At 51.1% G+C, this 24,272-nt stretch overlaps 1 protein-coding gene across 1 annotated transcript in view; it reads right to left on the bottom strand.

Moving 5' to 3' along the window:
* Positions 1-24,272, bottom strand: part of SPDYA (speedy/RINGO cell cycle regulator family member A) — a 91,282-nt gene that overhangs the window by 30,718 nt on the left and 36,292 nt on the right. The window contains exon 5 of the mRNA XM_075337928.1: positions 1,744-1,915. Coding sequence (XP_075194043.1) covers positions 1,744-1,915 — 172 coding nt within the window. The remainder of the gene's footprint in view (positions 1-1,743; positions 1,916-24,272) is intronic.

Raw genomic sequence — 24,272 nt, 5'->3', positions numbered from 1 at the left:
CGGCAAACCGGTGAAGAACCTCTTGGAGGCCGAGTCTGCCTTCCATTCGCGCAGCCACATGGCCCTGCAGACTGCCACAGAGTTAGCGGATGCCACAGCTGTACGGCTAGCCGAGTCTAGGACTGCGTTCATGGCGTAGGAAGAAAAGGCTGACGCTTGAGAAGTCAAAGACGCAACTTGCGGAGCAGAATTACGTATGACAGCATTAATCTCAGTCAGACAAGCCGAGATAGCTTGGAGTGCCCACACGGCTGCAAAGGCCGGGGCAAAAGACGCGCCCGTGGCCTCAAAGATGGACTTCACCAGGAGCTCTATCTGCCTGTCAGTGGCATCCTTTAGCGATGAGCCATCTGCCACTGATACCACAGATCTAGCCGCCAATCTAGAGACTGGAGGATCCACCTTGGGACATTGAGCCCACCCCTTAACGACTTCAGCGGGGAAGGGGTAACGCGTGTCAGTGAGGCGCTTAGTAAAGCGCTTGTCCGGAACCGCTCTGGGCTTCTGGACAGCGTCTCTGAAGTTAGAGTGATCGAAGAACGCACTACGTGTACGTTTGGGGAACCGAAACTGGTGTTTCTCCTGCTGAGACGCCGACTCCTCCACAGTAGGAGGCGGGGGAGAGAGATCCAACACCTGGTTGATGGACGAGATAAGATCATTCACTAATGCGTCCCCCTCAGGTGTATCAAGGTTAAGGGCGATGTCAGGGTCAGAACCCTGAGCTGCGACGTCCGCCTCGTCCTCCAGAAAGTCCTCAAGCTGGGAACCCGAGCAGCATGAAGAAGTCGGGGAAGATTCCCAGCGAGCCCGCTTAGCCTGTCTAGGACTGTGGTCCTGGCAGGAGTCCTCTGCGTGGGACCTAGGGCCCAACCTGGGAGCGCGCTGCGGCTCAGACCGAGAGGGGCCTGGAGGTGACGATCCAACAGGGGCCGGGGCCTGTGTAAGGACCGGTCTGGACTGCAAAGCTTCTAGCAGCTTGGCAGACCATTTGTCCATAGACTGAGCCATGGATTGTGAAAGTGACTCAGAGAGTTTCTCAGCAAAAGAGGAGAACTCTGTCCCTGGCGCCTGGACAGGGGGAGCAGGGGGGTCTACATGAGCCGAGGGGTCCACTAGTGACCGAGGCTCCGGCTGAGCAAGTGAAACAGGGGTCGAGCATTGCTCACAGTGAGGGTAGGTGGAACCCGCAGGTAACATAGCCCCACAAGAGGTACAGGCCGCAAAAAACCCCTGTGCCTTAACAGCTTTGCTCCTTGTGGACGACATGCTGTTGTCTCCTAGGAGAATGATCACTGAGGGTATATGGGCAAAAACAGGGTATACAGCCCGACCGAACAGAAATATATAAATAAATACGTATCTATTCCGGCACCCTAGCATAAAACTGAGGAGCCCGTGATCCACGGGAGGGTGTATAGGCAGAGGGGAGGGGTTACACTTTTTAAAGTGTAATACTTTGTGTGGCCTCCGGAGGCAGAAGCTATACACCCAATTGTCTGGGTCTCCCAATGGAGCGACAAAGAAAAAATGGACATGTCTCCGAGCGGAACACAAGGACAGGCGTGTATGCTGCACAGAAACACGTCAGTGAGAAATCACTGATGTGTGTGCAGACCCATTCATTTTAATGGGTCTGCGTATGTCCGTGATTCTGGTACGTATAAAAACTGTCACATACGTACCAGAATCACTGACGTGTGAAAGACGCCTTATGGAAAGCTTTGTAGAGTAGTCACTGACCTCGTCACAGCACCGCTTGCTCACAGCTGCCCTGTAGTTTAACATAGACCATAAGTTATCTTTTAATGTCAGAAAGCCTCTGAAGAACTTGCGCCAATTCTTTCCTAAAACCCATGGGAAGATTTCATATTTGGCTTCTTCATAATCCTCCTCCATTGTATTTGCTAGATATCTGTAAAGACAATAAAGAACTCAATCACAAATTTTGGGCTACATAGAGACGTTAAATGATAAGAAAGGCACTCGTAGTAGAAGCGCTGAAGTGAAATGTTATTTTTTCAGAGTATAAATTCAAATTAATAGAATATTTTACAGTAATATCACAGATTTATGTCAAATGGTAAAATCTGCTCTCTTATATCTATAAAGTAAAAGATACAATCATATGTTATGCGCCGGCGCACCATCTCACTTTGTTTATACACAGTGTGTCCACCCATATCCTGTCCACCGCCATTAACGTGAGAACGGCGGCAGCTATAGGCATAGAAGTGGTGTCTAGGTATAGTAAAGTAGTATCCATGCGCTACGCAATGAAACCACCTATAGCGTCACCTGGTGGAAAACAACGGAGTTAGCATTTTTATCTCAAAAACGGAATGAGATAGAGAAAAAAAAGTGAATAAAAAAATTGTAGGGCATCATCAATTCAATACGAATTGACACCTTGCATACAGAAATGCTGTGATATGAAACCCATGACCCCCCCCAAAACATTCAATGCTGGTCACGCATATGGCGCTCATTTAACTTTGATGCTCAGTGGCCCCCGTCAGCTGCAATGCACATCTGGGCTCTGCACAGCATACTGTATCTTGCTGCACGTTGTGCAATATGGTAGGTGACACGTTTGCACAAGCATCTGTGATACGTCGTCGTAGGTCCTGCAATGTTGGTGGAGGGGTTGCATACACCTGCTGTTTGATGTGACCTCACAGAAAGAAGTCCAATGGGGTCAAGTCAGGTGAGCGTGGAGGCCACGCAGCCACCATACCCAATGTCTTGTAGGAAGGTCTCCATGAGGTATCGCTTCACGTCCGCAGCCTTGTGAGTGTTACACGTTCTAGTCATAGCATCTCTGTATGCAAGGTGTCGATTTGTATTGCAACTTTGTATTTCACTTTTTTTCTTTATCTTGTTTCGTTTTTTAGATAAAAATGCTAACTCTGTTGTTTTCCACCAGGTGGCGCTATAGGTTTTTTCATTGCGTAGCGCATGGCTACTTTACTATACCTAGACACCACTTATATGCCTATAGCTGTCGCCGTTGTCAAGTTAATGGCGGTGGACAGGATAAAGAGAATTTTGTTTACTTACCGTAAATTCTTTTTCTTATAGTTCCGACATGGGAGACCCAGACCATGGGGTGTATAGCTTCTGCCTCCGGAGGACACACAAAGTACTACACTAAAAGTGTAGCGCCTCCCTCCGAGCATATACACCCCCTGGATGACAAATCTAACCAGTTTAGTGCAAAAGCTGAAGGAGGACATCCACCCATAAGTAGAGATAGAGTAAAACCCGGAATAACCGGAACCTCTGTCTACAACAACAGCCGGTGAAAACACACGGAACAAGAACTGCCAACAGGCAACAGGGAGGGTGCTGGGTCTCCCATGTCGGAACTATAAGAAAAAGAATTTACGGTAAGTAAACAAAATTCTCTTTTTCTTCATCGTTCCTTATGGGAGACCCAGACCATGGGACGTCTCAAAGCAGTCCATGGGTGGGAAATAAACAGAAACTGAGAAGTAGGCAAAACCTAACTTCACAAATGGGCGACAGCCGCCTGAAGGATGCGTCTGCCCAAGCTCGCATCTGCCGAAGCATGAGCATGCACTAGGTAGTGCTTCGAAAAGGTGTGCAGACTAGACCAAGTGGCAGCCTGACAAACCTGCTGAGCCGTAGCCTGGTGCCTGAAAGCCCAAGAGGCACCGACAGCTCTGGTCGAGTGCGCCTTAATCACCGGCGGGGGAGGCAACTGAGAACATTGGTAGGCATCGGATATGGCCGACCTAATCCAACGAGCCAGAGTCGGTTTAGAAGCCGAGAGACCCTTGCGCTGACCTGTGGTTAGCACAAAAAGAGAGGTGCACCGCCTGAGAGCGGCGGTGCGAGACACATAGATCCGGAGCGCCCGCACCAGATCTAAAGTGTGCAACGCTTTCTCAAAGCGATGCACAGGGGCCGGACAAAGGGAAGGCAATGAAATGTCCTGGTTAAGGTGGAAAGGAGACACCACCTTAGGGAGAAAGTCCGGAGTCGGACGGAGAACCACCTTGTCTTGGTGAAAAACCAAAAAGGGTGACTCCGAAGAGAGCGCAGCCAAATCAGAGACTCTCCTGAGAGAAGTTATGGCCACCAGAAAGACCACTTTCTGTGAAAGTCGAAACAAAGAAACCTCCCTAAGAGGCTCAAAGGGGGGTTTCTGTAAGGTCGTGAGGACCAGATTAAGGTCCCAGGGATCCAAAGGTCGCCGGTAAGGAGGAATGATGTGAGATGCGCCCTGCATGAAGGTGCGCACCTGAGCCAGTCGGGCGATACGCCGCTGGAACAACACTGACAGAGCCGAGACCTGTCCCTTGAGGGAATTGAGGGATAGTCCTAGCTGCAGACCGGACTGTAGAAAGGACAGGATGGTCGGCAAGGAAAACGGCCAAGGAGCATGGCCGGAAGAGCGACACCAGGACAGGAAAATTCTCCAAGTCCTGTGGTAAATCCTGGCCGAGGAAGACTTCCGAGCCTGAGTCATAGTGGAGATGACCTCGGAAGGAATGCCTGAAGCCGTCAGGATCCAGGACTCAAGAGCCACGCCGTCAATCTGAGAGCCGCAGAATTCTGGCGGAAAAACGGACCTTGAGAGAGAAGGTCTGGGCGGTCCGGGAGATGCCACGGCACCTCTCCGGACAGACGGAGCAGGTCTGGGTACCAAGCTCGCCTGGGCCAGTCTGGAGCAATGAGGATGACCCGACAGCCCTCCATTCTGATCTTGCGCAGGACTCTGGGCAAGAGAGCTAGAGGGGGAAACGCGTAGGCCAGACGGAACTGGGACCAATCCTGAACCAGCGCGTCCGCTGCCAAGGCCTGAGGATCGTGGGAGCGAGCCACGTAAACCGGGACCTTGTTGTTGTGCCGGGATGCCATTAGATCCACTTCCGGAGTGCCCCACTTGCGGCAGATTGACCGGAACACTGCCGGATGCAGGGCCCACTCGCCGCTGTCCACGGTTTGACGGCTGAGATAATCTGCCTCACAGTTTTCTACGCCTGGAATGTGGACTGCGGATATGGTGGACTTGGAGTCCTCCGTCCACTGAAGGATGCGTTGAACCTCCAACATCGCCAGGTGGCTGCGAGTCCCGCCCTGGTGATTGATGTAGGCAACTGCTGTCGCGTTGTCCGACTGGACTCGAATGTGCTTGCCCGCCAACAGGTGGTGAAAGGCTACGAGAGCTAGAAGCACAGCTCTGATTTCCAGCACATTGATCGAGAGGGCTGATTCGGACGGAGTCCAAGTGCCCTGCGCTCGGTGGTGGAGAAATACTGCTCCCCAGCCGGAGAGACTGGCGTCCGTGGTGAGGATCACCCAGGACGGAGACAGGAAGGAGCGTCCCTGAGACAGAGAGAGGGGCCGAAGCCACCACTGAAGAGAGCTCCTGGTCTGTGGCGACAGAGCCACTAGCCTGTGCAAGGAAGAGGTCCGCTTGTTCCACAAGCGGAGAATGTCCAGCTGCAGAGGACGCAGATGGAACTGGGCAAAGGGAACCGCTTCCATTGATGCCACCATCTGACCCAGCACCTGCATGAGGTGCCTGATGGAATGACGGCGGGGCTTCAATAGAGAACGCACCGCCAGCTGAAGGGACTGCTGTTTGACTAAGGGCAGCTTCACAAGTGCCGGCAGAGTCTCGAATTGCATCCCTAGGTACGTAAGTTTCTGGGTCGGGGTCAGAGTTGACTTGGGCAGATTGACAAGCCACCCGAATTGAACAAGCGTGGCGAGAGTGAGCGAGACACTCCGCTGACAGTCTGCACTGGACGAAGCCTTGACTAGAAGGTCGTCCAGGTAAGGAATCACTGCCAACCCCTGGAGGTGCAGAACCGCAACCACTGCTGCCATGACCTTGGTGAATACACGAGGGGCCGTGGCTAACCCGAAGGGGAGAGCCACGAATTGGAAATGTTCCTCTCCGATTGCAAAACGTAGCCAACGCTGGTGTGAAACTGCAATTGGCACATGCAGATAGGCATCTCTGATGTCAATGGATGCTAGAAAATCTCCTTGGGTCATTGAGGCAATGACCGATCGCAGAGATTCCATGCGAAAGTGCCGCACCTGAACATGCTTGTTGGGAAGCTTGAGATCCAGGATGGGCCGGAAGGAACCGTCCTTCTTGGGGACTAGGAAGAGGTTTGAGTAGAAACCTCTGAACCGTTCCCGGGCGGGAACCGGAACAATTACTCCGTTGGCCTGCAAGGATGCCACGGCCTGAGAGAAGGCGGCGGCTTTGGAGCAGGGGGGAGTGGACAGAAAAAATCTGTTTGGCGGGCTGGAAGAAAATTCTATCCTGTAGCCGTGGGAGATGATATCCCGCACCCACTGATCGGAGACGTGTTGAAACCACACGTCGCCAAAGTGGGAGAGCCTGCCACCGACCAAGGACGTTGCTGGCTCGGCCAGATAGTCAAGAGGAGGCTGCCTTAGTGGCAGCGACTCCTCCGTTCTTCTGAGGATGCGGCTTCGCGCGCCAGCTGGGTTTTCGATCCTTGGCTGAGTTAGTGGACGAGGCTGAGGGCTTAGAGGATGACCAGTTAGAGGAACGAAAGGAACGAAACCTCGACTGGTTCCTGCCCTGGACAGGTTTCCTGGTTTTAGTTTGTGGCAAGGAAGTATTCTTCCCGCCAGTAGCTTCCTTAATAATTTCATCCAGTTGTTCACCGAACAGCCGGGACCCAGCAAAGGGGAGCCCAGCAAGGTACTTCTTGGAAGAAGCGTCTGCTTTCCACTCTCGAAGCCACAAGATCCTGCGGATCGCGAGGGAATTAGCGGAAGCCATCGCCGTGCGGTGAGAAGCCTCCAGAATGGCAGACATGGCATAGGATGAAAAAGCCGAAGCCTGGGAAGTTAAGGCAACCATTTCGGGCATAGAGTCCCTGGCGAGGGAATGTATCTCCGCCAGAGAAGCAGAGACTGCCTTAAGAGCCCACACTGCTGCAAAAGACGGGGAGAACGAGGCCCCTGCCGCCTCATATACAGATTTGGCCAGAAGGTCAACCTGGCGGTCAGTGGGATCCTTAAGTGAGGTGCTATCGGCCACCGATACAACTGTCCGGGCTGAGATTCTAGACACCGGAGGATCTACCTTTGGTGAATGAGCCCACTCCTTGACCACCTCAGGTGGAAAGGGAAAACGGTCATCAGAACTACGCTTTGGGAAGCGTTTGTCAGGACAGGCCCTGGGCTTGGTCACAGTGGCCTGAAAACTGGAGTGGTTAAAAAACATACTCCTTGCTCTCTTAGGTGAGGTAAACTGGTGTTTTTCTACCAGAGAAGCTTGTTCCTCTGACACTGGTGGATTGAGGTCCAGTACGGAATTAATGGACGCAATCAAGTCACTAACATCCACATCATCCTCAGATAGATCAATGGGGTACATAGAGGTAGCGTCCGAGCCCACAGTAAAGGCATCCTCCTCGCCCTGTAATTCAGCTCGTGAATCAGAGCCGTGGGACGAGGAAGGAGAAGAGTCCCTGCGTCTCCGTTTAGGAGGACGGGGTCCGGGAACAGATAAAAAATCCTCTGTGAGCTCTGCAGAGCGAGTCGGAGCAGCAGAGGCGCCCTGAGAAGGGGGCTGATGCATGGTCAGCAGAGTCCGGGACAGCTGTCCCATGGAGTCGGCAAAGGACTGGGAGATAGCTTTAGAAAACGATGCTACCCAAGCCGGGGGTTCAGCCACCGGGGCTGGAGCAGCCGGAGGGACCCCTGGGGAGGCTCCAGGCTGAGGCACCACCATGTTAGAGCAGGCATCACAATGTGGATAGGTGCTCGGTTCAGGCGGTATGAGCTGACATGCAGTGCATATAGAGTAAAGCCTTGCAGCCTTGCTCCTAGTGAGAGACATGCTGCTGAGGTGGAGGCTCTGCAGTAAAGAATACACTCCTTCAGAATGACCCCCAGAGAGTGTATAATAAAGTCCACAACCAGAGGTTGTGGCTTACCAGACCACTTTTGTGTGCCCTCCGGTTCCACAGCTTGGACCCCCAGACAGATGCAGTAGCTGCAGCAGCCGGCGCCGATCAGTGTGTGAACACTGATAAAATGGCGCCGGAGTGAAGAGGGGGGGCGGGGTTAGGTCCAAGAGCGGGAACCGGAGGGCCAAGGGGATATACAGGGGAGGGAAACATCTCCTCAGAGAGGAGTGTCCTCCCCTCTGCTGAACGGCCGGTGGGCGGCGCCGCACTGTTCCCCTGCATGACTGACATGCAGGGGCACTGAAAACGAAACTAGGCCGCATCTGAAGCCGGGGCCTAGATTTTTCCAAGCGGCCGACGAGCAGGCACCCTTGGCGCAGTTCTCAGGAAAAAACCAGAGAACCGGCCGGAAATCACAGCATAGTGAAATAATACACTCTTCCCACAATAAATGTACAAGGGACCCCTGAATAACGTCTCAATACTTAGCTTATGAGACGCAGGGCCAGGTCCCTGGGGGGTGAGCACTCCGTCCGGCAGGATCCTGAAAGTGCTGCGGATGGAGACCGGTCTCCTGCAAAGCAGTGAGAACCGTGATGGCTCCCACTTCAAGCCAGAGCCTCAGGGGATGGTGAAGGAGCGCGGCATGTGAAGGCTCCAGCCTTGTAAAATCAACCTTAACAGCACCGCCGACACAGTGGGGTGAGAAGGGACATGCCGGGAGTCCAGATTGGACCCGCTTTTCTTCCAAATCTTTGAAATCAAAAATCAAAAATCAGATGAGAATGCATGTGTGTGTGTGACCTCCTGAACACAAAGCATTGAACTGGTTAGATTTGTCATCCAGGGGGTGTATATGCTCGGAGGGAGGAGCTACACTTTTAGGGTATGCTCACACGAGCGTGAAAATCGGACGAGTGCAATGCGAGAAATTCTCGCATTGCACTCTGACCAATGTTAGGCAATGAGGTTGAGCTGTTGGTCAGCTTTTCTCGCATCCAGATTCTGGATGCGAGAAAAGCGGTAGCATGCTGCGTTTTGCTGCTACCGCCGTATCTCTCGCACCCATTCAAGTGAATGGATGCGAGAGATACATCGGACTGCACTCGGATGTTATCCCAGTGCAGTGCGATCTACGCACAGGCTGACAGTGGAGGACATGGTGGGATTAACCCCTCCCTCTCCTCCGCAGCGCCTGCACTCAGCCTCACAGCTGTGACCCGATCGCAAGATCGGGTTACAGTCGCATGACACCCGGCTCACGCTCGCAGCAGAGCCTGAGCCGGGGGACATTGGCATATCGCATCCGATGCTCTCGCATCGGATGCCATACGCTCGTGTGAGTCCAGCCTAAGTGTAGTACTTTGTGTGTCCTCCGGAGGCAGAAGCTATACACCCATGGTCTGGGTCTCCCATAAGGAACGATAAAGAAATGGCAAGACACACTGTATTTTCTACTGATTGTAACACCTAAGGGTTAAAATCAATGCGTTTTCTCCAATCTTGGTCTGAGCTGTGTGAAGGCAGCTGTCTCCTGTGCTGTAACTGCACAATGAATGAATACACCTCTGCCTGTGCTATTTATTTATGTCATTCTGAAAAGGGAAGGATGGTATAATAAAAAAAAAACAACGAAAACCTATACTCACCTCATAGACAAGCCCCACTCCTCCAGATTTCATCCATCTCTCTTCCTGTTCAGATGTAAAGGCTGCAGCCGATCAGTGACCATTGATTGACTGCAGCCCTCATGTACACATGTTGATGCCAAGGTATTTGTAGAGGACACAATGCTGAATGCAGAAGACCGGTGCCAGAGAGGTAAGTATATTTTACAACATACTTTGCTCAAAACGTTTAACTCTAACTCCTTCACATCGAGGCCAATTTCCTTTTTTTTCTCCCCTTCTTCCAAGAGCCATAACTTTTTCCTTTTTCCGTCCACATAACCGTCATATGAGGGCTCATTTTTTATGCAGAAACAGAAGTTCCAGGCGGCACACAATCCTTCAAGGTGCACATGTCCAAGGAAGGCATCCACAGTATAATTAATACAAAGGACCGGCACTCCAAATCTTCTGAAATATTTTTGTAGTTTATTCCATCATATCATACAGGCGTAAATTACGCGTTTCGGCTAATAGATGTGAAAAAGGCTCACTATTAGCCGAGGCTCGTTTTTTATGGGACAAGTACTTTTGAATGAAACCATTCATTTTATCATATGATGCACTAGATGCATTGAAATACAAAAAAAAATGGAAATTTCCCATTTATTTTTATTTAGCAAGGTCAGTGTGCTATAAACCTGACCTCTTAATATGATGCTCCAGGTTAATACAATTACACTGATACCAAACATGAGCAAGTTTTTTTTTTTTTTTTTTGAAACACCAAAAAAAACCTTCAGCTGTGAGAACCAAGGATAAAAAGCAATTAATGCAAACCCTTTTCCATTCCGGATTGAAGGAAGGACAGAAAAGTGGGCAAGGCAAATGGCCAGGGAGAAAACCCCCGATCAGAGCACCAGGATAAGAAGATCCTCCACGTCCTGTGGTAGATCTTGGCTGACGTTGGTTTCCTGGCCTGTCTCATAGTGGCAATGACCTCTTGAGATAACCCTGAAGCCGCTAGGATCCAGGACTCAATGGCCACACAGTCAGGTTGAGGGCCGCAGAATTCAGATGGAAAAATGGCCCTTAAGACAGCAAGTCTGGTCGGTCTGGTAGTGCCCACGGTTGGCCCACCGTGAGATGCCACAGATAAAATAGTTAACTTTATTAAATTAGCATTAAAAATAATTTAATGAAAAGAAGGGAATTTTGTTTACTTACCGTAAATTCCTTTTCTTCTAGCTCCTATTGGGAGACCCAGACAATTGGGTGTATAGCTTCTGCCTCCGGAGGCCACACAAAGTATTACACTTAAAAGTGTAAGCCCCTCCCCTCTGCCTATACACCCCCCCGTGCATCACGGGCTCTTCAGTTTTGGTGCAAAAGCAGGAAGGAGGAAACATATAAATTGGTCTAAGGTAAATTCAATCCGAAGGATGTTCGGAGAACTGAAAACCATGAACCCAGAACAATTCAACATGAACAACATGTGTACACAAAAGAACAACAGCCCGAAGGGAACAGGGGCGGGTGCTGGGTCTCCCAATAGGAGCTAGAAGAAAAGGAATTTACGGTAAGTAAACAAAATTCCCTTCTTCTTTGTCGCTCCATTGGGAGACCCAGACAATTGGGACGTCCAAAAGCAGTCCCTGAGTGGGTAAAAGAATACCTCGGTAATAGAGCCGTAACACGGCCCCTTCCTACAGGTGGGCAACCGCCTCCTGAAGGACTCGCCTACCTAGGCTGGCATCTGCCGAAGCGTAGGTATGCACCTGATAGTGTTTCGTGAAAATGTGCAGACTCGACCAGGTAGCCGCCTGACACACCTGCTGAGCCGTAGCCTGGTGCCGCAATGCCCAGGACGCACCCACGGCTCTGGTAGAATGGGCTTTCAGCTCTGACGGAACCGGAAGCCCAGAAGAACGGTAGGCTTCAAGAATTGGTTCCTTGATCCACCGAGCCAAGGTTGACTTGGAAGCCTGCGACCCTTTACGCTGGCCAGCGACAAGGACAAAGAGCGCATCCGAGCGGTGCAGGGGCGCCGTACGGGAAATGTAGAGTCTGAGTGCTCTCACAAGATCTAACAAGTGCAAATCCTTTTCACATTGGTGAACTGGATGAGGGCAAAAAGAAGGTAAGGAGATATCCTGATTGAGATGAAAAGGGGATACCACCTTAGGGAGAAAATCCGGAACCGGACGCAGAACCACCTTGTCCTGGTGAAACACCAGGGAGGGGGCCTTGCATGACAGTGCAGCTAGCTCAGACACTCTCCGAAGTGACGTGACTGCCACTAGGAAGACCACCTTCTGCGAGAGACGTGATAGAGAAATATCTCTCATTGGCTCGAAAGGTGGTTTCTGAAGAGCCGTTAGCACCCTGTTCAGATCCCAGGGTTCTAGCGGACGCTTGTAAGGAGGGACTATGTGGCAAACCCCCTGCAGGAACGTGCGTACCTGCGGGAGCCTGGCTAGACGCTTTTGAAAAAACACAGAGAGCGCCGATACTTGTCCCTTAAGAGAGCCGAGAGACAAACCCTTTTCCATTCCGGATTGAAGGAAGGACAGAAAAGTGGGCAAGGCAAATGGCCAGGGAGAAAACCCCCGATCAGAGCACCAGGATAAGAAGATCCTCCACGTCCTGTGGTAGATCTTGGCTGACGTTGGTTTCCTGGCCTGTCTCATAGTGGCAATGACCTCTTGAGATAACCCTGAAGCCGCTAGGATCCAGGACTCAATGGCCACACAGTCAGGTTGAGGGCCGCAGAATTCAGATGGAAAAATGGCCCTTAAGACAGCAAGTCTGGTCGGTCTGGTAGTGCCCACGGTTGGCCCACCGTGAGATGCCACAGATAAAATAGTTAACTTTATTAAATTAGCATTAAAAATAATTTAATGAAAAGAAGGGAATTTTGTTTACTTACCGTAAATTCCTTTTCTTCTAGCTCCTATTGGGAGACCCAGACAATTGGGTGTATAGCTTCTGCCTCCGGAGGCCACACAAAGTATTACACTTAAAAGTGTAAGCCCCTCCCCTCTGCCTATACACCCCCCCGTGCATCACAGGCTCCTCAGTTTTGGTGCAAAAGCAGGAAGGAGGAAACATATAAATTGGTCTAAGGTAAATTCAATCCGAAGGATGTTCGGAGAACTGAAAACCATGAACCCAGAACAATTCAACATGAACAACATGTGTACACAAAAGAACAACAGCCCGAAGGGAACAGGGGCGGGTGCTGGGTCTCCCAATAGGAGCTAGAAGAAAAGGAATTTACGGTAAGTAAACAAAATTCCCTTCTTCTTTGTCGCTCCATTGGGAGACCCAGACAATTGGGACGTCCAAAAGCAGTCCCTGGGTGGGTAAAAGAATACCTCGGTAATAGAGCCGTAACACGGCCCCTTCCTACAGGTGGGCAACCGCCTCCTGAAGGACTCGCCTACCTAGGCTGGCATCTGCCGAAGCGTAGGTATGCACCTGATAGTGTTTCGTGAAAATGTGCAGACTCGACCAGGTAGCCGCCTGACACACCTGCTGAGCCGTAGCCTGGTGCCGCAATGCCCAGGACGCACCCACGGCTCTGGTAGAATGGGCTTTCAGCTCTGACGGAACCGGAAGCCCAGAAGAACGGTAGGCTTCAAGAATTGGTTCCTTGATCCACCGAGCCAAGGTTGACTTGGAAGCCTGCGACCCTTTACGCTGGCCAGCGACAAGGACAAAGAGCGCATCCGAGCGGTGCAGGGGCGCCGTACGGGAAATGTAGAGTCTGAGTGCTCTCACAAAATCTAACAAGTGCAAATCCTTTTCACATTGGTGAACTGGATGAGGGCAAAAAGAAGGTAAGGAGATATCCTGATTGAGATGAAAAGGGGATACCACCTTAGGGAGAAAATCCGGAACCGGACGCAGAACCACCTTGTCCTGGTGAAACACCAGGGAGGGGGCCTTGCATGACAGTGCAGCTAGCTCAGACACTCTCCGAAGTGACGTGACTGCCACTAGGAAGACCACCTTCTGCGAGAGACGTGATAGAGAAATATCTCTCATTGGCTCGAAAGGTGGTTTCTGAAGAGCCGTTAGCACCCTGTTCAGATCCCAGGGTTCTAGCGGACGCTTGTAAGGAGGGACTATGTGGCAAACCCCCTGCAGGAACGTGCGTACCTGCGGGAGCCTGGCTAGACGCTTTTGAAAAAACACAGAGAGCGCCGATACTTGTCCCTTAAGAGAGCCGAGAGACAAACCCTTTTCCATTCCGGATTGAAGGAAGGACAGAAAAGTGGGCAAGGCAAATGGCCAGGGAGAAAACCCCCGATCAGAGCACCAGGATAAGAAGATCCTCCACGTCCTGTGGTAGATCTTGGCTGACGTTGGTTTCCTGGCCTGTCTCATAGTGGCAATGACCTCTTGAGATAACCCTGAAGCCGCTAGGATCCAGGACTCAATGGCCACACAGTCAGGTTGAGGGCCGCAGAATTCAGATGGAAAAATGGCCCTTAAGACAGCAAGTCTGGTCGGTCTGGTAGTGCCCACGGTTGGCCCACCGTGAGATGCCACAGATCCGGGTACCACGACCTCCTCGGCCAGTCTGGAGCGACGAGGATGGCGCGGCGGCAGTCGGACCTGATCTTGCGTAACACTCTGGGCAGCATTGCCAGAGGAGGAAACACATAAGGTAGTCGAAACTGCGACCAATCCTGAACTAATGCGTCCGCCGCCAGAGCTCTGTGATCTTGAGACCGTGCCATGAATGCCGGGACTTTGTTGTTGTGCCGAGACGCCATGAGATCGACGTCCGGCGTTCCCCAGCGGCAACAGATCTCTTGAAACACGTCCGGGTGAAGAGACCATTCCCCTGCGTCCATGCCCTGGCGACTGAGAAAGTCTGCTTCCCAGTTTTCTACGCCCGGGATGTGAACTGCGGAGATGGTGGAGGCTGTGGCTTCCACCCACAGCAGAATCCGCCGAACTTCCTGGAAGGCTTGCCGACTGCGTGTGCCGCCTTGGTGATTGATATATGCCACCGCCGTGGCGTTGTCCGACTGAATTCGGATCTGCCTGCCTTCCAGCCACGGCTGGAACGCCTTTAGGGCTAGATACACTGCCCTTATCTCCAGAACATTGATCTGAAGAGAGGACTCTGGCTGAGTCCAGGTACCCTGGGCCCTGTGGTGGAGAAAGACCGCTCCCCACCCTGACAGACTCGCGTCCGTCGTGACCACAGCCCAGGATGGGGGCAGGAATGATTTCCCCTTCGACAGAGAAGTGGGAAGAAGCCACCACTGAAGGGAGGCCTTGGCTGCCCGCGAGAGGGAGACGTTCCTGTCGAGGGACATCGACTTTCTGTCCCATTTGCGGAGAATGTCCCATTGAAGTGGACGCAGATGAAACTGCGCAAAAGGAACTGCCTCCATTGCTGCCACCATCTTCCCTAGGAAGTGCATGAGGCGCCTCAAGGGGTGCGACTGGGCTCGAAGGAGAGATTGCACCCCTGTTTGTAGTGAACGCTGTTTGTCCAGCGGAAGCTTCACTATCGCTGAGAGAGTATGAAACTCCATGCCGAGATATGTCAGTGATTGGGCCGGTGACAATTTTGACTTTGGGAAATTGATGATCCACCCGAATCTCTGGAGAGTCTCCAGAGCAATGTTCAGGCTGTGTTGGCATGCCGCCCGAGAGGGGGCCTTGACAAGCAGATCGTCTAAGTAAGGGATCACCGAGTGTCCCTGAGAGTGTAGGACTGCTACCACTGTTGCCATGACCTTGGTGAAGACCCGTGGGGCTGTCGCCAGGCCGAAAGGCAGTGCCACGAACTGAAGGTGTTCGTCCTCGATGGCGAAGCGCAGGAAGCGCTGATGCTCTGGTGCAATCGGCACGTGGAGATAAGCATCTCTGATGTCGATTGATGCTAGGAAGTCTCCTTGGGACATTGAGGCGATGACGGAGCGGAGAGATTCCATCCGGAACCGCCTGGTTTTCACGTGTCTGTTGAGCAGTTTTAGGTCCAGAACGGGACGGAAAGATCCGTCCTTTTTTGGCACCACAAACAAGTTGGAGTAAAAACCGTGACCCCATTGCTGAAGGGGAACAGGGATCACCACTCCTTCTGCCTTCAGAGTGCTCACCGCCTGAAGAAGAGCATCGGCTCGCTCGGGGGGCGGAGATGTTCTGAAGAAACGAGTCGGGGGACGAGATCTGAACTCTATCCTGTAACCGTGAGACAGAATGTCTCTCACCCATCGGTCTTGGACATGTGGCAACCAGGCGTCGCAAAAGCGGGAGAGCCTGCCACCGACCGAGGATGCGGTTTGGTGAGGCCGAAAGTCATGAGGAGGCCGCTTTAGGAGCGGTTCCTCCGGCGGTCTTCTTAGGACGTGACTTAGACCGCCATGAATCGGAGTTCCTCTGACCCTTCTGTGGCCTGTTGGACGAGGAGAATTGAGATCTGGCTGAGGGCCGAAAGGACCGAAACCTCGATTGTACCTTCCTTTGTGGAGGTCTGTTTGGTTTGGACTGGGGTAAGGATGAGTCCTTTCCCTTGGATTGTTTAATGATTTCATCCAGTCGCTCGCCAAACAGGCGGTCGCCAGAAAATGGCAACCCGGTTAAGAACTTTTTGGAAGCAGCGTCTGCCTTCCATTCACGTAGCCACATGGCCCTGCGGACTGCCACCGAATTGGCGGATGCTACCGCCGTACGGCTCGCAGAGTCCAGGACAGCATTCATGGCGTAGGACGCAAACGCTGACGCCTGAGAGGTTAAGGACACTACTTGCGGAGTAGAGGCACGTGTGACTGCATTAATCTCAGACTGACAAGCTGAGATAGCTTGGAGTGCCCATACGGCTGCGAATGCCGGAGCAAAGGACGCGCCAATAGCTTCATAGATGGATTTCATCAGGAGCTCTATCTGCCTGTCAGTGGCATCCTTGAGTGATGCACCATCTGCCACTGCAACTATGGATCTAGCCGCCAGTCTAGAGCCTGGAGGATCCACCTTGGGACACTGAGCCCAACCCTTGACTACGTCAGGGGGGAAGGGATAACGAGTGTCATTAAGGCGCTTAGTAAAGCGCTTATCTGGAAAAGCTCGGTGTTTCTGGACTGTATCCCTGAAGTCGGAGTGATCAAGAAACCCACTCCGTGGACGTTTGGGGAACCTAAAATGGAATTTCTCCTGTTGAGAAGCTGACTCCTCAATCGGAGGAGCTGGAGGAGAAAGATCCAACACCTGATTGATGGACGCTATAAGGTCGTTTACTATGGCGTCCCCTTCAGGTGTATCAAGGTTGAGAGCGGTGTCAGGATCAGAGCCCTGATCTGCCCCCTCCGCTTCATCCTCCAGAGAGTCCTCATGCTGAGACCCTGAGCAGTGTGATGAAGTCGAGGGAATTTCCCAGCGAGCCCGCTTAGTCGGTCTGGGACTGCGGTCCGTGTCAGAGTCCTCACCGTGGGACCTATGAGTCGCCCCAGGAGCACTTTGCTGCTCCAACCGAGGGGGGCCTGGGGTCAATGATTCAACTGTGCCCGGGGCCAGTGTTACCGGTCTGGACTGCAAAGCTTCTAGTATTTTAGCAGACCATTTATCCATAGACTCAGACAGTTTGTCAGCGAATACTGCAAACTCTGTCCCTGTCACCTGGACAGTGGCAGCAGGTGGTTCCACCTGGGCCGGGGGTTCCACCAGTGGCAGAGGCTCCGGCTGAGTGAGTGTCACAGGGGCCGAACATTGCACACAATGAGGGTAGGTGGAACCTGCAGGTAGCATAGCCGCACATGAGGTACAGGTTGCAAAGTAAGCCTGTGCCTTGGCACCCTTGCTTTTTGCGGGCGACATGCTGTTGTCTCCCCTTAGAGCAATCAGTGAGGGTATATAGCCAAAAGCAAATAGTGCAGCCGTATAGAGTAAATGTATACAAAATAAGTATATAAATATACACTTCGGCACCCAGGGGGCCAGCACCTAGTAACAGGTGCGGCTTACCGACCGCCTGCAGCGGTTGTGTGACCACCAGATTCCCTGCCCGGGCCTCCCAGAGCTGTGGAGCTCGGTGTTGTCTCCCCTCTGAAATTCTCCAGCGTCTGAAGTGCTGACAGGAATGGCTGCCAGCGTTCTGAGAGGAGGAGGGAGCCGTGGGCGTGCCTCAGAAAGTGCGGGAATCTGGTGCCCCACGGTGCTCAGTGAGGGGGGAGGAGGATACAAAGTATGCTCCAGCCCTCAGCGCTGACGTCCAGTGCAGCGTCCCGCCCTTACCCCTGACTGGCAGGCCCGGGGGCGGGAGTATGCGGTACTAGGCCGCAAAAGCCGGGGACTAAAGTAATAAGCGCGGCCGGCAAACAAGCGCGGTCAGCGCGGTAGTCCCGGCGCACTAACACACCCAGCAGCTGCTGCAGCGTCCATAACACAGGCGCTCTATGCGCCGTCCCCAAGGGGACACAGAGTACCTCAGAGTAGCAGGGCCTTGTCCCTGATGATACCCGGCTTCTGTCCAGCAGATTCCCCCAGGGGCTGTGGAGGGAGCACGGTCCCAGTGCCTGGTGACCGATTAGGATCCCACTTCACCCAGAGCCCCTAAGGGATGGGGAAGGAAAACAGCATGTGGGCTCCAGCCTCTGTACCCGCAATGGGTACCTCAACCTTAACAGCACCGCCGACCAGAGTGGGGTGAGAAGGGAGCATGCTGGGGGCCCTGTTATGGGCCCTCTTTTCTTCCATCCGATATAGTCAGCAGCTGCTGCTGACTAAATTGTGGAGCTTGCGTGCATGTGTGCCTCCTTCAACACAAAGCATAAAAACTGAGGAGCCCGTGATGCACGGGGGGGTGTATAGGCAGAGGGGAGGGGCTTACACTTTTAAGTGTAATACTTTGTGTGGCCTCCGGAGGCAGAAGCTATACACCCAATTGTCTGGGTCTCCCAATGGAGCGACAAAGAAACAGAGAATGTCTCCATAGAGGGCCCTTGGAAGAAGCTGGGCGAAACACGCGTCGGAGTGGAGGGACTTGCTGCCGTGGCCTGTGTCACTGAATAGGCTTTACATAGGTATTGTCACGATCCATGTATGACTCTGCTTTGCAGAGTCATTGTATATGTTTATGTTCCTGCTGTCTGTATTCTCCGGGGTCAGGTCCGGTGGGAGTAGCATTTCCTGCCATGCCTCATTCCTAAGGTCACACTGCTTTATCTGGGCTCTGTTTCCGTCGGTACGGCACCAGTTTTAGTTCCTGCTCTGCAGTGTGTGCTTCTGGCCTCTCTAAGTCTGTTCTGATCCTTCCTCTGTTCCCTGACCTCCGTCCTCCCCCTCTCATCTGTCCTCCCTGTCTCCCTGACCGTCTCCCTGTTTAGTGACCCCCGTCTCCGTTCACTCCTCCTACTGACTTGTCCTCCCAGTCTCCGATTTCGGTTTGTTACCTGATCTTGGCTCTGTTCCCCTCCGGCTCCTGACGATACCTCCTGGCTTCTGATCCTCGGCTTTCACCTGACTCCAGCTCCGCTTACTCCTCTGCATTTACTTTACTTCCCAGCTCTGACCGGCTTGTAGGACTATCCTATTGCATCCTCACTTGGATGCTAGTGACATCTAGTGGGCTTAAACCTAACTACATGTAGTGGCTCCACATCTCGCCGGAGTACCAGCTCCCCCTGGTGGTAGCATCACAGGTATGTACACTTATCTGTATATGTTTATAATCTGAACAATGAGCATGGTTAGTAACATGGTGAAGAGGCAAGCGACTGCATTACACAAGGTTGCCATCTAGTGGATATGTGCAGATATGGGTTTCCCTGCCTTGTTAAAAGTATGTAATACAGTATACAAGTAGTAGCATATACGCTTACCTTTGCTGCCCGCAAATAGTTATGTATTAGATAATATTTGTGATTATAATATATATCAATTCACATTTATTTATACTGAACTTCATTTGGTAGAGTTTGCAGTTTAATTAATCTGTATGTAAATTCATAGTATTGGTCTTGATTGTTATCTTTTATTTATACCATCTGCTTTTTTTTTTTCTCACTTCACTGTCATACATCGGCTGATTTTTTTAGTCCCTCTGGAGATATTTTCTCTTTATTAATTAAATTATTTTTAATACAAATTTAATAATGTTAACTATTTTATCTACTTTGCATGAATCTCTTTTTATCCTTGGTTCTCAAAACTGAAGGGTTTTTTGGTGTTTCATTATCTTTCAAGTGGTTTTTATTCATTTACAAATGTAGGGTAGGGTATGATCTAGGAACGTATGGGGATACAGAAGGAAAAATTAGGGCTGTTTCATTATCAATTGTAGTGTCATGCACATCATTATTTAAAGGATTTTTTTTTTTTACTAAAAAAGTTGTTTTTTTTTAATTTGTGAAAAAAGTGTTGAAAAAAAAATCGGAAATTTAAAAAAACCCCAAAAACTACATTTTTGCTTGTATTGCCATTTTCCGAGACCCATTACGTTTTAAATTTTTAGGATATGGGGCTGTGTGAAGGTTTATTTTTTGTGACCTGAGCAAACAATTTTATTGATACCATCTTGTGGTAGATACAATGTTTTGAACACCTCTTATTGCAATGCTGTGGCGGCCAAAGAAATTAATTCTGGCATTTTGATATTTTTTTTATGCCGTTTACCAATCAGATTAATTTATTTGATATTTTTCTAAATCTGACTCTTACGAATGCAGCGATACCAAATATGTGTATTTTTTAAAATTACTTTATTTTTTGTGGGGAGAAAGGGGGGTGAATTGAACATTTATATTATTTAAATATTTTTACAAAACTTTTTTTTCTCACTTTTCCCTGTGTTTGTTATTCCCTTAGGCTTAGTGGATCAGCCGATCGCATTTGCTATACACAGCAGTGCATCAGCTAAATACTTTTATAAATATAAACATATATATATATATATATATATATATATATATATATATATATATATATGTACATGTGTATATAATAATATGAATAAATATTATTTTATATATATATATGTATATATATCAGTCATAAAGTATTTTTATAAAAGTATTTATATAATATAGGTATATATATATTTATATAAAATATAAATGAATATAAAACAATTGTGAAATATAAATAAATAGATCCATATAAATAAATAATAAATAAAATTAATATACATAATAAATGATAAAGTAAATATGAATAAATAAATATATAAATACATATAAAATATAAATAATAATAAAGAAGGGAATTTTGTTTACTTACCGTAAATTCCTTTTCTTCTAGCTCCTATTGGGAGACCCAGACAATTGGGTGTATAGCTTCTGCCTCCGGAGGCCACACAAAGTATTACACTTTAAAAAGTGTAACCCCTCCCCTCTGCCTATACACCCTCCCGTGGATCACGGGCTCCTCAGTTTTGGTGCAAAAGCAGGAAGGAGAAAACTTATAAATTGGTCTAGGGTAAATTCAATCCGAAGGATGTTCGGAGAACTGAAAACCATGAACCAAAAGAACAATTCAACATGAACAACATGTGTACACAAAAGAACAACAGCCCGAAGGGCACAGGGGCGGGTGCTGGGTCTCCCAATAGGAGCTAGAAGAAAAGGAATTTACGGTAAGTAAACAAAATTCCCTTCTTCTTTGTCGCTCCATTGGGAGACCCAGACAATTGGGACGTCCAAAAGCAGTCCCTGGGTGGGTAAAAGAATACCTCAATAAAAAGAGCCGAACGGCCCCCTCTTACAGGTGGGCAACCGCCGCCTGAAGGACTCGCCTACCTAGGCTGGCATCTGCCGAAGCATAGGCATGCACCTGATAGTGCTTCGTGAAAGTGTGCAAACTAGACCACGTCACTGCCTGACACACCTGCTGAGCCGTAGCCCTGTGCCGCAATGCCCAGGACGCACCCACGGCTCTGGTAGAATGGGCTTTCAGCCCTGAAGGAAGCGGAAGCCCAGAAGAACGGTAGGCTTCAAGAATCGGTTCCTTGATCCACCGAGCCAAGGTTGACTTGGAAGCCTGCGAACCCTTACGCTGGCCAGCGACAAGGACAAAGAGCGCATCTGAACGATGCAGGGGCGCCGTGCGAGACACGTAGATCCGGAGTGCTCTCACTAGATCCAAAGAGTGCAAATTCTTTTCACATTGGTGAATTGGATTAGGGCAAAATGAAGGTAAGGAGATATCCTGATTGAGATGAAAAGTAGATACCACCTTAGGGAGAAATTCCGGGACCGGACGCAGAACCACCTTATCCTGGTGAAACACCAGGAAGGGGGCTTTGCATGACAGCGCTGAAAGCTCAGACACTCTCCGGAGTGATGTAATTGCCACTAGAAATGCCACCTTCTGCGAAAGACGTGATAAAGAGACATCCCGCAGCGGCTCGAAAGGTGGTTTCTGAAGAGCCGTTAGCACCCTGTTAAGATCCCAGGGTTCCAGCGGCCGCTTGTAAGGAGGGACTATGTGGCAAACTCCCTGCAGGAACGTGCGGACCTGCGGAAGCCTGGCTAGACGCTTTTGAAAAAATACGGAGAGCGCCGATACTTGGCCCTTGAGAGAGGCGAGTGACAAACCCTTGTCCATTCCGGATTGGAGGAATGAAAGAAAAGTGGGTAAGGCAAACGGCCATGGAGAGAAACCGTTATCAGCGCACCAGGATAAGAAGATTTGCCAAGACCTGTAATAGATCTTGGCGGACGTTGGCTTCCTGGCTTGTCTCATGGTGGCAATGACATCCTGAGATAACCCTGAAGACGCTAGGATCCAGGACTCAATGGCCACACAGTCAGGTTGAGGGCCACAGAATTCAGATGGAAAAATGGCCCTTGTGACAGCAAGTCTGGGCGGTCTGGAAGCGCCCACGGCTGACCCACCATGAGATGCCACAGATTCGGGTACCACGACCGCCTCGGCCAGTCTGGAGCGACGAGAATGGCACGACGGCAGTCGGACCTGATCTTGCGTAACACTCTGGGCAGCGTCGCCAGAGGAGGAAACACATAAGGCAGTCGGAACTGCGACCAGTCCTGAACTAACGCGTCCGCCGCCAGAGCTCTGTGATCCTGAGACCGTGCCATGAATGCCGGGACTTTGTTGTTGTGCCGTGACGCCATGAGATCGACGTCCGGCGTTCCCCAGCGGCGACAGATCTCTCGAAACACTTCTGGGTGCAGAGACCATTCCCCCGCATCCATGCCCTGAGGACTGAGAAAATCTGCTTCCCAGTTTTCTACGCCCGGGATGTGAACTGCGGAGATGGTGGAGGCTGTGGCTTCCACCCACTGCAGAATCCGCCGGACTTCCTGGAAGGCTTGACGACTGCGAGTGCCGCGTTGGTGGTTGATGTATGCGACGGCAGTGGCGTTGTCCGACTGGATACGGATCTGCCTGCCCTCCAGCCACCGCTGAAAAGCCAATAGGGCTAGATACACTGCCCTTATTTCCAGAACATTGATCTGAAGGGAAGACTCTATCGGAGTCCAGGTTCCCTGAGCCCTGTGGTGGAGAAAAACCGCTCCCCACCCTGACAGGCTCGCGTCCGTGGTGACCACAGCCCAGGTTGGGGGTAGGAAGGATTTTCCCTGCGATAGAGAATTGGGAAGGAGCCACCACTGAAGTGACGTCTTGGTTGCAAGGGAAAGAGAGACGTTCCTGTCGAGGGAAGCCGACCTCCTGTCCCATTTGCGGAGAATGTCCCATTGGAGCTGCCGTAGATGGAATTGCGCAAACGGCACTGCCTCCATCGCTGCCACCATCTTCCCCAGGAAGTGCATGAGGCGCCTTAAGGGGTGTGACTGACTCTGAAGAAGTGATTGCACCCCTGCCTGCAGAGAAAGCTGTTTGTCTCGCGGTAGCTTGACTACCGCTGACTGTGTATGAAACTCCATCCCGAGGTAAGTCAGTGATTGGGTCGGTGTCAACTTGGATTTTGGGAAGTTGATGATCCACCCGAACTGCTGGAGAGTCGTCAGAGCGACTGTAAGGCTGTGTTGACACGCCACCCGAGAAGGGGCCCTGACTAGGAGATCGTCTAGGTAGGGAATCACCGAGTGGCCCTGAGAGTGTAGGACCGCCACGACGGATGCCATGACTTTGGTGAAAACCCGTGGGGCTGTCGCCAGGCCGAAAGGCAATGCCACGAACTGAAGGTGTTCGTCCCTGATGGCGAAACGCAAGAAGCGTTGATGTTCAGGTGCGATCGGCACGTGGAGATAAGCATCTTTGATGTCGATCGATGCTAGGAAGTCTCCTTGTGACATCGAGGTGATGACCGAGCGGAGAGATTCCATCCGAAACCTTCTGGTTCTCACGTGTCTGTTGAGCAGTTTGAGGTCCAGAACGGGACGGAATGATCCGTCCTTTTTTGGCACCACGAACAAGTTGGAGTAAAAGCCGCGACCACGTTCCTGAAGGGGAACGGGGGTCACGACTCCTGCTGTCTTCAGAGCGTCCACCGCCTGAAAAAGTGCGTCGGCCTGAGCGGGGGCGGAGAGGTTCTGAAGAAACGAGCCGCAGGACGGGAGCTGAACTCTATCCTGTAACCGTGAGACAGAATGTCTCTCACCCATCGGTCTTGAACATGTGGCCACCAGGCGTCGCCAAAGCGGGAGAGCCTGCCACCGACCGAGGATGCGGTTAGGGGATGCCGAGAGTCATGAGGAGGCCGCCTTGGAGGCAGTGCCTCCTGCGGCCTTTTGGGGGCGTGACTTGGACCGCCACGCATAGGAGTTCCTCTGGCCTTTCTCCTGCCTGC

The sequence above is a fragment of the Anomaloglossus baeobatrachus genome, chromosome 3 (genome assembly GCF_048569485.1).
Source record: "Anomaloglossus baeobatrachus isolate aAnoBae1 chromosome 3, aAnoBae1.hap1, whole genome shotgun sequence".
Classification (NCBI taxonomy): Eukaryota; Metazoa; Chordata; class Amphibia; order Anura; family Aromobatidae; genus Anomaloglossus; species Anomaloglossus baeobatrachus.
This window is presented reverse-complemented; position numbering and strand designations above follow the sequence as displayed.